This window comes from Delphinapterus leucas, chromosome 5, assembly GCF_059928025.1.
Source record: "Delphinapterus leucas isolate spDelLeu-1000000601 "Yukka" chromosome 5, BTC_Dleu_Yukka2, whole genome shotgun sequence".
Classification (NCBI taxonomy): domain Eukaryota; kingdom Metazoa; phylum Chordata; class Mammalia; order Artiodactyla; family Monodontidae; genus Delphinapterus; species Delphinapterus leucas.
The window spans coordinates 75,205,060-75,221,644 of record NC_143133.1 but is presented as its reverse complement, the minus strand read 5'-3'; the positions used below and the strand labels follow the sequence as shown (position 1 = coordinate 75,221,644).

General features: G+C 34.1%; 1 protein-coding gene across 7 annotated transcripts in view; it reads right to left on the bottom strand.

Moving 5' to 3' along the window:
- EXOC1 (exocyst complex component 1) overlaps positions 1–16,585 on the bottom strand; it is a 93,645-nt gene that overhangs the window by 30,436 nt on the left and 46,624 nt on the right. For 3 of the 7 annotated variants that reach the window (XM_089911955.1, XM_089911956.1, XM_089911954.1), the window contains exons 12-19: positions 15,616–15,779; positions 14,873–14,980; positions 13,494–13,570; positions 12,736–12,964; positions 9,026–9,209; positions 6,880–7,079; positions 4,234–4,428; positions 2,408–2,580 (exon numbers count right to left, since the gene is read on the bottom strand). In XM_089911955.1, coding sequence (XP_089768081.1) covers positions 2,428–2,580; positions 4,234–4,428; positions 6,880–7,079; positions 9,026–9,209; positions 12,736–12,964; positions 13,494–13,570; positions 14,873–14,980; positions 15,616–15,779 — 1,310 coding nt within the window. In that variant the 3' untranslated portion in view covers positions 2,408–2,427. Of the gene's footprint in view, positions 1–1,515; positions 2,581–4,233; positions 4,429–6,879; positions 7,080–9,025; positions 9,210–12,735; positions 12,965–13,493; positions 13,571–14,872; positions 14,981–15,615; positions 15,780–16,585 lie in introns of those variants that run through there. The other 4 variants (XM_022563859.3, XM_022563876.3, XM_089911957.1 and 1 more) reach the window with 2 other exon arrangements.

The window sequence follows — 16,585 nt, the reverse complement described above, 5'->3', positions numbered from 1 at the left end:
ATGAGCCTGTACTCTTGACTGTGAACTTTACCTGTGCTTTTCAATGCCCTCTCCCCCTTTACGTGGAAAAGGATGACTAGAGTGGGCTGAAGTTGGGTATTTCTCTTCCATTCCATTTGGAAGGCTTGAGCCAACTGGATTTGGGTATTTCCCTTCTCCCAGATCAGTTAGGCTCTGTTTAAATAATTTCTCCTGACAGCAGACTTTGTTAAGAGTAGAATATTCTGGCATATTTCAAATTGGTTCCTTTTCCCCTCCCTTTGCTAGAAGCACAAGGGAATTTTTCTCCAATATTCAATGTGAGAACTTGGTAGAGCTATAGGAGGTAAAACTCACAAAAGTTTTACCCCCAAAGACTGTGTTCCCCCAGAGTTTTTCTCTGATTTATCCACACTCATCTCCAGCAAGCTGTCAATTACAGTTCTTTTTCCTACTTTAGCACTGGTTCCTATGGAGGTTTCAATAAGTTGTAATTCTCCCTGTTCTCCTATTAATCTCTCCAACTGTGGCAGTGGTTTGCCCTGTGACCTTGCTTCTCTTACAGATCTAAGAAGTTGCTTTTAAGTTTTTTCAGCTTTTCACTTGTTGTTAGGATGGAGAGGTGACTTTCAAGCTTCTTTCTTGCTGGACTGGAAACTGGAAGTTTGCACTGAATTTTTAAATTTGGGAATAACTCTCATTTCTACCAAGTTATGTGTTCTTATCTGGAAACACGAAATAATCCTCTACTTATTTAAGCCTTTTAAAATATCTTTTAATAATTTTATAATTTTCTCCATAAAGGTCTTATACTCATCTTGTGTTAGTCAGCTCAGGCTGCCATAACAAGATACCAGAGATCAGGTGATTTAAACAACAGAAATTTATTTTCTCATGGTTTTGGAGGCTGGAAGTTTGAGATCAGGGTGCCAGAATGGCTGTGTTCTGGTGGTCTCTCTCTTCCTGCCTTGCAGATGGCTGCGTTCTTGCTGTGTCCTCACATTGTAGAGAGGGGGCTCTGGTGTCTCTTCTCATAAGGGTACCAGTTCTACTGGATCAGGGTCCACCCTTATGACCTCATTTAACCTCAGTCACCCCCTTAAAGGCCTTATCTCTAATACAGTCACACGGCAGGGCATGGTTAGGGCCTCCACATAGCAATTTTGAGGGGACACAATTCAGTCCATAGCACATGTTTCATTAGACTTAGTCCTAAATACTAAATGTTTTTAATGCTATTATAAATGCCTTTATTTTTCTTATTATTATACTTTTAAGTGGTTTATGGTAAATAGACATGTAATTCATTTTTATATACTGATTTTATAAGAACTTGCTTTTATACAAATGATAGCATGATAGATCTAAGAATAATACTACCAAATTTTAATTTTTTTGAAAACTTCTTTATTTTAGATTCACTGCTACACAGAGTCACATAATCCTCAAATTCCAAGTTTACAACTGATCATCACAAGATCCCTATCCATATATACATTAGTTAGAGGGAAAAAGTTCTATACAAAATTTTAGTAGTTACATTTGTAAGCAATACTGAATTAGTGAAAGCTGAAGAACTCCCAATGCATTACACATAGGATAACCACTCTTTTTTTTTTTTTTTTTTTTTTTTGCGGTACGCGGGCCTCTCACTGTTGTGGCCTCTCCTGTTGCGGAGCACAGGCTCTGGACGCGCAGGCTCAGCGGCCATGGCTCATGGGCCCAGCCACTCTGCAGCATGTGGGATCTTCCTGGACTGGGTCACGAACCCGTGTCCCCTGCATCGGCAGGCGGACTCTCAACCACTGCGCCACCAGGGAAGCCCAGGATAACCACTCTTAAATATAAGAAGCGAGGCAATACAGGAAAATTTCCTGGACAGTCTGGAAAAATGATAAAGGCATTTATGATGAGATAAATGCTTTAATTAATTTATTTATTTTTGGCTGCGTTGGGTCTTCGCTGCTGCATGTGGGCTTTCTCTAGTTGCAGCGAGCAGGGGCTACTCTTCGTTGTGGTGCACAGGCTTCTCATTGAAGTGGCTTCTCTTGTTGCAGAGCATGGGCTCTAGGGTGTGCGGACTTCAGTAGTTGTGGGAAACGTGCTTAGTTGCTCCACGGCATGTGGGATCTTCCTGGACCAGGGCTTGAATCCACGTCTCCTGCATTGGCAGGCGGATTCTTAACCATTGCACCACCAGGGAAGCCCGAGATAAATGCTTTTAGTATACAACCTATTGGGCAAATTAAACTGCCACATAGGTTGGTACTTTCGCTTTTGAATATTTGTGGTATGGTATTACCCATTTATCTGACATTCATACATAAAATTTTAAGTCTGGTTCTCAAAACGGTTGCTTGATGTTTTTGAATAGTGTCTGATGTTTTTGAATAGTGTCTGGTGTACTCAGAGTGCTTTTTTCATTTACCTTTTCTTCTTTTGTAAGGTTTAGTGGGACTGCGCAATGCTGGAGCAATAGTCCAGAATGTCCTGAATAGTGAATTCCATTGTAACACCAGATCCAGGATAACAGCGAGCTATCAAACCTTCAAAATGCTTGTACTGGCGTATAAATTCATCCTGCATGGAGTGCCACACCACCTATAATAAAAATGAAAATAAGAGTCGTTAAACTATGAATGGAAATAATACAGTCAAGTATGTAGAAATAATGTCAGGATATATTCTAAGGATTTAGAATAATAGTTAAGAACATGCATTCTAGAGATAGAAACTGGGTCCTTCCCCTTATAAGCTTTGTGACCTTGAGTACATTACATCATTGCTCTGTGCCTCAAGTTCCTTATCTGTAAACTGGGGTAATGATAATAATACCTTCCTCACAAGCTTCAGGTGAGGTTAAATGAGTAGATACACGTAAAGTACTCAGAACAGTGTGACACAGTAAGCACTCATTATGTTTAGCTGTTATTATATTTACTCCAATATCCAACACCGATGAGGATATGCACAACTATGTATGAAACTAAGACTAATGATTAAATGAAATGCAACACTGAATGCCTAAATTTCATTTCATATGAAAGTTTAACAATTTCTTTATCTAAAATTGATGATGCAAAACACTGCTTGATGCCATGGAGGACACCAAGATGAGTCAGACCAATCATCTGCCATCAGAGGATTTATAATCTGGAAGTGGGAATCACGATGCACAACTATCAAGACAGAATCTGATACACACACTGACATAACAGCTAATATTAATAGGTTATATTTATTGACTTATTTCATATCAGCACAGTGCAAAGTGCTTTATGTATACATTATCCTTTTTAAGTCTCATGACAACCTGGTGAGGGTGGGTACTATGAAATCATCCCTATCTGCCAGTTGAGGGGATTTTTCCTTATAAACCCTAAATCTCATAAACCCTGAATTCCTAATAGACAACTTAAGAGTATTTACTAAACAGTTTTACTTACACTTTTTTGCTTCTCATCTTTTAGCTCATGGTATTTCATCCACCTGGAAGGCCACTTCTCCTACTTTATCTGTTAAGTTAGTATCTGACTTTCAGAGGCTAACACAAATGCTTTCCTTCATGAAGCCTTCCATGGTGTTAAAATCAGAATTATTCTCACTCATCTCTGGGCCTTTTAGTATGGCTTATAAAGAATGATGGCTCAGTTGGCAGTTTAAATCTGACTCTACCATTCATTAGCTATAGCATCATGGTCATATTACTCCACCTCTCTAAGCTTTGATTTTCTCATGTATAAAATGGCAATGACAGTAATAGTAGTGCCCAGTATACAGGAGAGGTATTATTTCTACTTTTCAAATAAGGAAATTGAGGCTCAGAGAGGTGAAGTAATTTGCCCCAAACCATGAAGCTTTATCTGGAGCCAGATTATGAAACCATTTCCAGCTCCAACCCCTATGCTCAGAATCACTCCACTGTACTATACACCATTCCATTTCCTTGCCACCCTCAAAACTAAAACAAAACAAAAAAGCAACGAAAAAACCCATCCCCAAACAAAAGAAAAACAACTTAATGCCTCAAAACAATAAAAAAGAAATACAAAATAAACAGGAATAGTCATATAAGCTTATATAAATATTATTCCTTTCTTCCCCTCACAATTCGTTAATCTGGTCTGTACCTTGTGGAACTTTCCTCCTACACTAAGATTAGAAAATGCATAGTATTTCTAGAGGAATATTTTGGAGAAAAGCGACATATGTAAGGATGTGCAATCTAGGATGGTTCAAAGAACTAAAGCATACCTGAAGTAAATTCTCCTCTTCACATAGATGTTTGTCAACCTTCTTGTAGAGGTTATCTAGACCTTTTTTTACTTCCTTTCCAGGATACTCTTTAATAACTTTTCGGAGTTCTTGTTTGTTAAATGCAAGTTGATAGCTTACTTCCTCTTCTCTTATACCCTGTGCTACCCGAGCTTCAACACCTTCAAAGAAATGCTTCGAGGAAATGGAAAGAAATAATGGCTAAGAACTGCTTTCATTACCACTTAAATTTAAAAAAAAATCTGATTATAAAATAGTATATATTCATTATGTAAAAATCAGACAATGTGTGAAAATATAAAGGATAAAATAATAATCAGCTATTATCATGCCACTCAGAGATAACCACTATCAACATTTTAGATTTCCTGCTAGTCTTTTGATGTGAGTACATAAATGAGATTATAATTTTGCACGCTGCTTTTCCACTTAATATTTTATATGTTTTCCCAAAGTATACATTTTAATGGCTGCATAATGTTCCATCCAATGACTGAACTACAATTTGTTTATTCATTCCTCCAGTATTGGGTATTTAATATTTTTCACTCTTTTTTCTTGGAGTTGGCAAAATCTACTCATCAAAAAAAAAAAAAACTCTTATAAATACAGTTGTCACAAATAATTTTTATACCTAAGTATTTACCCACATTACTGATTACTACCCAGCATAAATTTCTAGACTATAATTCTAGAAATTATAGAGTATAATTGTTAAGCATTCTGAAGACTCTTCATATACATACACAAATTGCTTCCCAGAAAAGTTTATATTTATATATCAATCAGTTTATATTTCTGTCAACAGTAATATGAGACTTTTATCTTACCATACTATCATCAGCATTAGCACAATTAAAAAACAAATCTTTGCCACTTTAAAAAGTGAAAAAAGTTTGTCATTTTATTTCAGAATTCTTTGGCTATAAATGAAGTTAACCTGCTTTTCAGATGCTTAGTGGTACATTCAGAACCTTTGCCCATTTATATGTTGAGGTCTTAGTGCTTTCCTCATTGATTTTAAAAAGATCTTTTAGATTAAATATACTGACATGGTGTTACAAATATTCTCCTCAGGTTGTCTTTTAATTATAATTGGTCTTTTAATATGCATATTGATTGGCAAGTCTTTATTTGAGCACAATATGACTTAATACCGACAAGCCAAATCCAGTCATTACTTTTCTCTAAAATTTTCTTAGCAATTATTATTTACTTACTCTTATAAATTATTAATTTTTTGACAGTAATTTTTGACAAGTCTATCCCTGTTAATTTTAAAATTTTGTTTCTACAGAGACTTTTAATTGGTTATTATAACATATAGGAAATAAACTATTTTTTGATATATTTATCTTGAATCCTATTACTTTACCAGATAAAATAATTCCAACATATTATATACAGGTAATTATAACCTTGACTCTCCTTTGTATATCTTTATGTTTCGGTCTTATTGCATTGGCTAGATTTTCCATAACGATGTTAAATAATAAGGGGTCTATCAATGTTTCTGCTTTAAATCTGATTTCAAAGGAAGTGCCTCTATGTTGCAGGTAAGTATCATGCAGGCTTTAGGTCTGAGACCAACCTTCTACCCTAAAGGAATATCTGTCTGTTCTTAAGTTTTAGAAAGAACTGGTTCTGCATCTGATTAAATGTCTTTTAATCAAAACAATTATTTGAATTATTGACAACAGATACATAATTTTTATTTGACTCATCTCAAGTTAAAAACTTACAGAAGATGACTAATCATACTGTGGACAAAGTTAGTTAGAAGGGTCCATTTAAGCTTCTACTATGTTGCACAATTCTCTAAAACTATCATTTCTCACTTTTTAAAAATATTTGTTTTGTTTATTTATTATTTTTTGGCTGTGTTGGGTCTTAGTTGTGATACGCGGGCTCTTTTGTTGTGGCGCACAGGCTCCAGAGCGCGTGGGCTCTTGTAATTTGCGGCACTCGGGCTCTCTAGTTGAGGTGCACGAGCTCAGTAATTGTGGCACGCGGGCTCAGTTGCCCTGTGGCATGTGGGATCTTAGTTCCCTGATCCCGTGACCCCTGCATTGGAAGGCTGATTCTTTACCACTGGACCACCAGGGAAGTCCCTCATTTCTCACTTTTAATGATCAGACTTGCTCTGGGGAATGAGAAGTCAAGAAAAGAAGCGAAAAGAAAAGGCAACGAACCAAACAATTTTTGGTTTTCCTTTTATCTTGATAAAGTTTTCAAAATCTTCATCTGAACTAGGGATAAAGGTTAGCCATTTATGAGGTAAGAAATAAGAGTCTGGTGTAATGGATAAGCCTAAATCTACGGTTCACCCCCCAGCTTTGCTACTTTCCAGTTATTATAACTTTTCATTTACTTTCAGTTTCTTTGTTTGTAAAATGGGGATAATACCATCTTACTCCACATCACTGTTCATAGGAATTAAAAGAAATAATGTATATAAAACATCTAGCAGTGTCTTGGCACACTGGCAGCTTAAGTATCTGAGTCTCTCCTTCCTTATCCTCCTGCATCAATATATGAGCAAATTTAAAACAAATGTCTATTGTGTTATTCATATGTACACAGGTTCAAAACCAGGAAATATATACTGAATGAAAATATACTTACATTTAGTTTTTCAAGAGGTTGTCCTAAAGAGTAAATGACGTAAGACTGAAGGTGATCTGTGTATTTTTGTTTGGCTTCTTTTTTTTCAGCTTCTAGACATGAGATTTTCAAACGAGAAAGTGTTGCAAAAATATGGTGGAAGTTTTCCATCATGACTACATCCCTGGGCGTCTTCTGGCTTTCGTTAGCTACTTTCTCCACTAAAATGAAAACATATAACATCCTGATATAAGTATAACCATATTTAGCTAGGAAAAATTTACAGGATTTTTTTCATTTGTAAGTTTAAGAAGTAAGCACATTTCTGGACTTAGTAGAATAAAATATACTGTATTGAAGGATTTTCACATCTACCTAAACCTAATGAAAAATCATTCTAAAACAGTCCGAAATATATATATATATATGGAAACTTAGTATAGAATAAAGGTGGCTCTTCAAATCAGTGGGGAAATGATGAATTATTCAAAATGTTTAGGACAACTAGCTGGTCCTTTTGAATACATTAAATTTGGATTCTTATTTCACATCTTTCAGACAAACAAATTCTAAATTGCTCAAGTACTTAAAATGTTAAAAGCAAGTAAATAAATGAATATAATCGTAAGTACTAAGAAAAATAAAGTAAATTAAAGAAATAATTTTGTGATAGTACGAACTTTCTAAGAATGGCACAAAACTTAGGATCATAAAGAGAAAGACAAATAAATATGATGAATAAATATTTCAAATAAAATTTGAAAGCTCTTGCACGGTAAAACATACCATAAACAAAACTGATTTATAGTCTTTCAGGTTTACAAAGAATAAAAAGATTGATAATACCTAGTAATATTGGGCTTTGATGCAGATGTGATAGAAACTTTCACCAAATGCTCAAAGCACTAAACTGGTATAATCTTTCTGTGTGGCTATTTGGCAAAAGCCTCAACACAGACCCAAAATTTTTGACCCAGTAATTCCATTTCTAATAATTGATCCTAAGGAAATTATTGGACAAGTATACAAAAATATATGGAGGAAACTGGAAACAAACTAAATGCCTATTAACAAAAGATCTGGTAATAAATAATGATACATGGAATACTATGCGATCATTAAAAATGATTATGGTTATCTATATTAATAGACAATTATGGTTATCTATATTAATAGACAATTAGATATATTAGATATATATATAGATAATAATTAATATTATCTATATTAATAGGAAAGACACTAGAAGTACAGAGTCTAGTAGGTTCCAAAACAGTGTGTAAGGTATGATAAAACTTTTTAAATTAGAGAACACACACACACACAATATGTACATATACACCAGTGAGAGAGATATACTCAAAAGTTTAGCAGGGAAAAAATTAAATGTTATCTTTGCATGATTAGATTACAAATTATCCTTATTTTCTTCTTGATTTTTAAAATCAGTTTGCTGATTTTTGGGGGTATGTAATGAGCATATATTACTTTACAATTAGAAAAAGCAAAGCTACTTTGAATTTTAAAAGAACTATCAACCATACAAACATTCAATCATATGATTTATCTATCTTTCCCCTAAACCTGTTTCCACTGAAAATATGTTATCTATAACTGGTGAGATAATTCCACTTCCTGTCAATCTTTTAGCTTTAAAAATTCCTGAATAGATGCAATCAGATCATTTATTTCAAATTAAACAACACATCCACACTGTTTCTGTAACTTAATTGTGTGATCTGACATAGGAAGATGGTGAATTATAGTATTTTAGCATTAATCTACCTTATGTGACACATATGAAAACAGGCCTAAAGAAGTGAATTGATTTGTTTAAGGTTACACAGACATCACTGCTGATCATCTCTGGAAGACTCTTGCTAAAAAGCAATGTAATCCAGGAGATCATTTTTTGTGTTTAAACAATGAATTTCAATTTTGCATAGTGATAAGCACATATGAACCCTAAAATATAAGTGGTTCCTGGTGAATACAAATGGGTTTTATGTATTGCTTATTTTTCAAATTTAAGAAATCTTTAATTTCAGAAAACTTAAAAAAGACTATAGAACATGGAAAATAATGAACATATCTGTCCCCAACTTCTAACTTACCAGAAATAATGAAAACCAACCAAAAAATTCTTTAGAATGTAACAAAAGCTTACCATTAACAAACACTCCTCTGATAAGTTTAGTATATGCTTTATCTAGATCTCCACGACGCTCAGCATTTTTAAAGATTGATTCTGCAAGTCCAGCAAACTCTTCAAATTCAGCAACAAATGGGAGAATTCCTACTTTACTCTTCTTTGAGATCTTTACTTCCTCCATTTGCCTTATTTGGTTACTCTAAAGATAGGCAGAACGCAAGGGAGAAAAATAGCCAAGCAACTTAGAAACAGCATATAATTTAAAGCAAATGTATACATCATAGAGACAGGACATAATTTAATACCTAGAACATTTCGAATGTTTACTAAATAAAGATGAATACAATACGGATAACTAAGAAAAACTATTTCTACAGATTAAAAAGTACATATATTTTACATAAGAAAATAAAGTCAAAAAATACACAAATTATTTAAAACAAGATGCAATCAAAGCCTGTGAACCTCAGGTCTTTGTTTAAAGTAAAAACAACCAATAAACATTTTTATCATTTACGAAAGATAAGTATACAGTGATTGCCCATTCTGGGGCAGAGCAGATATCAGAGCACACACGGGATTTCTCAAGATTATTTCTGGTTGGTGGCTATGCGGTCAAGTTTGAGAACCATAGCTTACTTCCAAATCATAGCAGCCTGAAACCTGTTTGGATAGAGAAGTTCTGTATTTTTGGGGTATGAGGACAGAGAAGGAGAACAGGCATTTCTACCATGGATTTGCATTATATAATTTTCCATGTATCTATTAGTTACTTATTCTAAATTTGTAAGCAAAGTGCTTCTGTATGATGGTGACAAAGTGCAAAAGGGATGTTTCATATAGACAGAATCTAGACACTTGGGTTCAAAATGATCCCTGGGTTCAATTACGGTTCTGTGAACTTCTCAGGTTATCTAGATCTATTCACAGTAAGAATTACATTGCCAAGTAGTGTTGGATCATTTTCAACTCTTACTAAAATTTCACTGTGTTGAGGTTTTGGGGGTAAAACCTGAAAACCATATGACATGTGGATTAGAAAAGTAATTGTTCTTTTATTCAATATGTTATTGCAAGTCCCAGTCACAGCAATCAGGTAAGTAAAAGAAATAAAAGGAATCTAAATTGGAAAGGAAGATGTAAAACTCTCACTATTTGCAGATGACATGATAGTATACATAGAAAATCCTAAAGATGCCACCAAAAAACTATTAGAACTAATAAATGAATTCAGCAAGATTGCAGATAACAAAGAAATCTTGTTTCTGTATATTAATAAGGAACCATCAGAAAGAGAAATTAAGAAAACAATCCCATTTACAGTTGTAACAAAAAGAATAAAATACCTACGAATAAATCTAACTATGGAGGTAAAAGACTTGTACTCTGAAAACTGTAAGACACTGGTAAAAAAAACTGAAGACAACACAAACAAATGGAAAGATAAACCCTGCTCAACGGCTGGAAGAATTAACATTGTTAAAATGACCATACTTCCCAAGGCAATCAAGAGAGTCAATGCAATCCCTATCAAAATACCAACGGCATTTTTCACAGAACTAGGACAAATAATTCTAAAACTGGTATGGAAATACAAAAGACCATAATAGTCAAAGCAATCTGGAGAAAGAAGAACAAAGCCAGAGGTATTATGCTCCTTGGTTTCAAACTATACTACAAAACTATAGTCATCAAAACAGTATGGTACTGGCACAGAAACAGATACATAGATTTATGGAACAGAACAGAGAGCCCAGAAATAAACCTGTGCTTATATGGTTAATTAATCTATGACAAAGAAGGCAAGAATAAACAATGATGAGACAGCCAAATCTTATCATTTTCAAAGGTTTAAGAGTGCAAATCCATGTCACTATAATGTGAGGAATCCTGAAAAGCAAACTAAATGCAGCTAAGAAATGTACCGGATTGCAGAGTCCAGCTTGGTAGTACTTGATGTGTCAGTTACTTTCTAATTTTATCTCTGGTTCTTGCTAGGCTAACATTTTTAGCACTGTTCCTTGAAGAATAGTTTGGGCTTGGCCACCAGATGAAAGTGCCAAACTCAGGTGCTATCTATTCCACTTTCTGCAGTCATCTGACATTCATGTTTCTGTCTTAATACACAAAGACCCATTCATTACCCATTCATTATGCCCTAGGTTCTGATCTTGTCCCATGTACCAAAACATGTAACACTGAGCAAACACAATCAACCAGACACTGAGAAGATGTGAGTTAAAATAAGAAACAGAGAGTGATGACAGTCAGCAGAAGGAACCATCCTTCTCCCTTTGGTGATAAGAGGCATATCCTTTAGAAATACATGCAATTTAGGAGAAAATGAGTTTATACGTTTGTCTAGGTTAATTTTGCTTAATTCACTTCCCACTCTTGAGAGTAACATGAACATTCTTTAATAAACATTATTAATTACTAGTACTATTATCACCACCACCATTGCAAGTGATCCATTAGTGAGCTCTTATTCTGTGCCAGGCACTGTGCTAAGCACTTCTTTGAACCCATGTCTACATCTACCTGATACTACATCTTATGCTTTCAACAACTATGTTCTATTGGGTTGAGAGGTATTATATAAAGTTATATTTTCCTGATAAAAGCAACAGAACCTTCATATTCTGTAAATATATAGTGTCCTCATGATTCAGTGTTCCAGTTATGTTAAATGGGACTCATTATCTTAGCCTTTGGTAGTTCTTCCTTTTCCTTTTGGCTATCAGCTTGCAATCAGACCTTCCAGGTTTATCATCACCTCTGGAGAAGGCAGGGTAGGGAAGAGGATAAGCCTTAAATGGTTAAATTTCATAATACTTCAAATGCCAAGTGAAATCACTTGGTAGGGAAGGAGGATTAACAAGACTGTTGAGGTGACATTTAAGGTTCTACAGTAGACACAGACTGTTTTTAAACTTTTAGAATCTCAATAAATATTTTTAGAAAGTATAAAAAATAATATGGATTTTAACTGCCCTTAATATTTTTATTATTCTCCCATTCTTCTATGGCTATTCAAAAGCTGGATTTAACTTAGAGGTTACATAGTAAAAAAATTCAGATAATAAATATCCACTTTTATATACTAAATATATTAATAAAATTAAACTTTTTTTAAGAACCTGGCCCAGTCCAGTTCATACCTACAAGCTTACCAAAACCTAACAGAAAAAAAAAGTTAATGATCTTTTTTCCCTATTAGAAGGAGGAAAAATGGTGATTGCCAAAAGTTAACATAAGAACAATTTATTCTTAAAATAAAGTAATATGATTATTAATTAAAGCTATTAAACTAATAAACTAATTTAAATAAGCAATTAAAATAATCCAGTTATTAATTATCTTATTGGAGTATATTAAAAGAAGCAAAACAATAAATTCAAGTGATAGTTTCAAGTGTTTCATTAAATCTATGGTCAATAATAGTCAACTGAAATTTCAGTTACTTAGTGGATCTCTTATGCAGCTGCTGCCTCTATGCCACCTACTCCAGAACTTGCCAAGATTCACAGTGTAGATGGGAAACTAGATGGCACAGCACCATCCAACTAGCTCTGTTCATATAAATTGTAGCCAACACTCTGCTTCAAGGCTTTGGGCAGTAGATCCCACAGTGGAAAGCCGGAAATCTCTTGGTTTAAATACATTTTTTTTGCAACGATTAGAATTCTAAGTTATTAAAAAACAAACAAAAAAAACGAACTTACAATACATTTATCAAAGTTCCTTTTGACAGTCACCAAAACATTTCCCAATGTAGTACTTAGAAAAGAAGCAGGGTCCACATTTTGTGCAGTCCACACATGATGACTCATTTTGACTAGCATGTAAAGGGAGTTAAAGCTATCAATTTTGTCTCCTAATGCAATCAGGTTGTTCAGTTCTGGCTCAATGCAGCGAAATATTTTAATCATCATTTGGCGAATCATATCTTTCCTGTTCAGAAAACATACAAAATATAGAAAAGTTATTACAAGCTTCAGGTGTATTCATCTTCAACTTTATCCCCCGGGTATACATAAAATGACTAAAATTTGGTATTTCAACTAACACTGTCCAAATATGATGAACTAATTATCCTATAGTGGTTTCCAATATAAACATATTTTTTTGAAGTTAAGTTTTATCACTCAAAGTAACTTGGTCATTTGTAAAACTGGGTCCTGAAATGTACTTTGTGATTTCTGAGAAATACACTGCAATTCAAATGCTACTTCCTACCAGCAAATACCAAAATTGATTGCATTTCTGTGATTGCTATAGCAAAAAGAGCCGAAGAGCCATAAACAGGACCAATTTTACTTCAGTAAGATGTTCGATAAGACACTGGGCACACAGGCTGACGCTCTGAGTGCTGTCAGTTATGGAGAGTCATGTGAACTCTTCACTGAGCAGCACTCCTTTCTGCTCAATTTAAAGTTTATTTTTTTTCCAAAATAAACAACAGATAGTAACAAACACATACTCAGATGAAACAGGCAGTGGTGTGCCAGCATTATGTTGCCGTGACGACGTTCCTCCATCTAGGTCCTCTGCTTCAGTCTGCAAAAATTATTCAGGTACTTTACATAATAAAAGACCAACAATTTGACTAGTTTATATAGCAATAGCCTGCTCAGTCTTAAAATTCCTAGGAGAGAATATATTATGAGAAATAATGATTTTTAAAGGCAGTATTACCGACAAAACTATACAATTTAGGATGCTGTTTAAGAATGTTCAGGAAGTGCTATGTTCTTAGATTTTATCTTAGAATTACTGTGGCATGAGAAGTTGTCTTTGTGTGTGTGCAATGAGGGGAAAGGAGGAGAGAGAAGGTTGAGGAGGCTCAGAGGAAGCATGGGAATGGAAAGGCAGCTCAACAAAAACATCCAGAAACAACTTTCAAGAGAGAATTTTAAAAATTAAAGAAATCTCAATGATCATTTTAATAAAATTTTGGTATTAAAAAATGCTATCGAAAGTTCTTACAGAAGCTAACAAGTAAACATATTAACTACCTGGACCACCTACAACAACAAATCCCTAACCATTTAAAATAATTAATTTGTCATTCATTTTAGGCCTGCTTTTGATATGTTGGTTCTCTTTTTTAAGATGACCTTAATCTAAAAAAAAAACTCACTCAATTTGCACTGTGCTTTTAAGTTCTTCAAAATATTCTTACAAATCTCTCATTTTACTTTCTTACACTTATGCCATCAGAGAGGCATGATGAATAGGTACTATTATACCTATTGCACAGATGAGGAAAAACAGGGATTAAATAATTGCTTTAAGGACTCATAGCTAGTTAGTAACAAAGCCATAAGATTCAGATTTGAGGCCTCCACATTTTTTTTTCTTTCTTACTTTCTTTTTTATAAAGACCATGGTATATATACGCAAACATCTTTTTTATTTTTTTAATCCTATTTTTTCTTGATGATTACTAAAACTGTTTTTTAAATAATATTTTGTTGTGGGAACTGCCTAGCAGTCCAGTGGTTAGGACTCCACGCTTCCACTGCACGGGGCCTGGGTTCCATCCCTGTTCCGGGAAGATCCCGCATGCCACACAGCACAGCCAAAAAAAAAAAAAAGTTTTTTGCAAAGTAAATTCAGACATTCTCCCCCCTTACTAATTTAGACAATGCTTAGGCCTAAAATAGTCTGGAATATTAGATTAGATGCCCAAACTCTATCACTGTTTTTAGTATCTTGTATGACAAAATGTATTTAAAAAATCCTTAATTATAAATTTTGTCTTTTTCTGTTCTGACATTGAAATTGTGGCAATATATTAATTAGGCTAATTATGCTACAGGTCATAAATACTAGCCAATAAATAAATGTGAGCCATACCATAGTTCCAGGCATGCTTTGATGTTGCTGTAGTTTGAAAAATTTACTTATGAAGTCCTGTTCTGCCAGACACAGGGGCTCCAGTTCACTTAGTACCTGTTCAAAGATCTGAAGAAAACCAAAATGATCCTACAAAGAACTGAACAAAAATGCTTAAAATAACATTCCACATTTAATTACTTTTCTGCAGGGACCAGGGATGCTTCATCTATAATCTCAATAGAATCCCCAAAACAAACACTTTCAAGATTGAAAGGACAATACAGTATTATCAAGGCATAACAGGGCCAGGACATACTTAAAATAAAACTCACAACAATTATTTACTCAAAATCTGGAAAGAGGAACACAGAGATAAACTATTTTTTTTAACATCTTTATTGGAGTATAATTGCTTTACGAGATAAACTTTTTAAACTTATTTAATGCATTGCAGAGAACAGTTTAGCTTCATAACAGCTATTTCCTCTTTACTCTGTAGTTGCTCAAATAACTGGATTTATGATTGCAAGCACTTTATGATTTATAACAAACTTTAATAAAACTGTTATGTCATTTAATTGATAAATCACATTTCAGTTGACATGTGACAATATTTTTTTCAGATTCAGAACTGTAAAGTAAGATATGGTTAATTAAAAGAGCCAATGGAGCCCAAATCTTTGAACACAATTAAAGGAATAACAAACTGATGCTAGAAAACTAATAGTAATGTTTAAGAAGTACTTGTTATTTTATTTTACCTTATCAAATTTGGTTCTGTCGGCAACATCAAGATCAGAGGCTGACATGTTTCCCATATCCAACAAGGAAGATGACTGAGATCTGCGATTCCCTGAACTCTGAACACTGAGTTTATTTAGACTAGAAGTAGATCCAGTTAATTTCCCGGAACTTCCATGAAGACCTAAGAAATAATACAACTTTAAAAGTTGTGAACTTCATGAATAAAAGATCCATAGCATAAATCAGGGCTATCTTCTACTGTCTTGGTCTTCTGGGGCTCATACTAGTTAGGGCACAAATCTACCACAGAGGAGAGATTGTAGGCTGTCCTTCTCTTTCATTAACATTTGTGTCCTATTCCTGAATATACTGTAAAGAGTAGTGAAACTATACAGAATCACAGAATAGGACTGAACAAGATCTTAAAGATCACATTATGCCCCGCCCAGTCTCACCATAAAGATTAAGCTGCCTGATGATTTCTCTAGACTGAAGTAGATGAGGATTTTTCCCACTCAAACGACATGACTATGGATGAAAGTCACTGGCCCCCTAGTGTACTAGTTAACATGACAGTTATATTTCCAAAAAAAACTGCCATATCCCAAAATTACTCACCTCCACATCAAATCAACACATTAGGTGGAACTATATCAAATTAATCTTGCCCTACCAAAAAAGTCAATTACACACGATTCAACTTAATACACTCCTGAACCCAGAAACTCTGCTTTTACAGTAAGTGAACTGATTAAAGTTCTTTAAAAACTAAACAAAATGAAGAGAAAAAAAAAACACCTTGAAAATTTGTTATATTTAAAATACAACTAAAATATAATACATACATCATTAACTATAGATATATATTTTAATTTTTTAATTTAATTTTTTATGCAGCAGGTTCTTATTAGTCATCCATTTTATACCCATCAGGGTATACATGTCAATCCCAATCGCCCAATTCATCACACCACCATCCCACCCCCA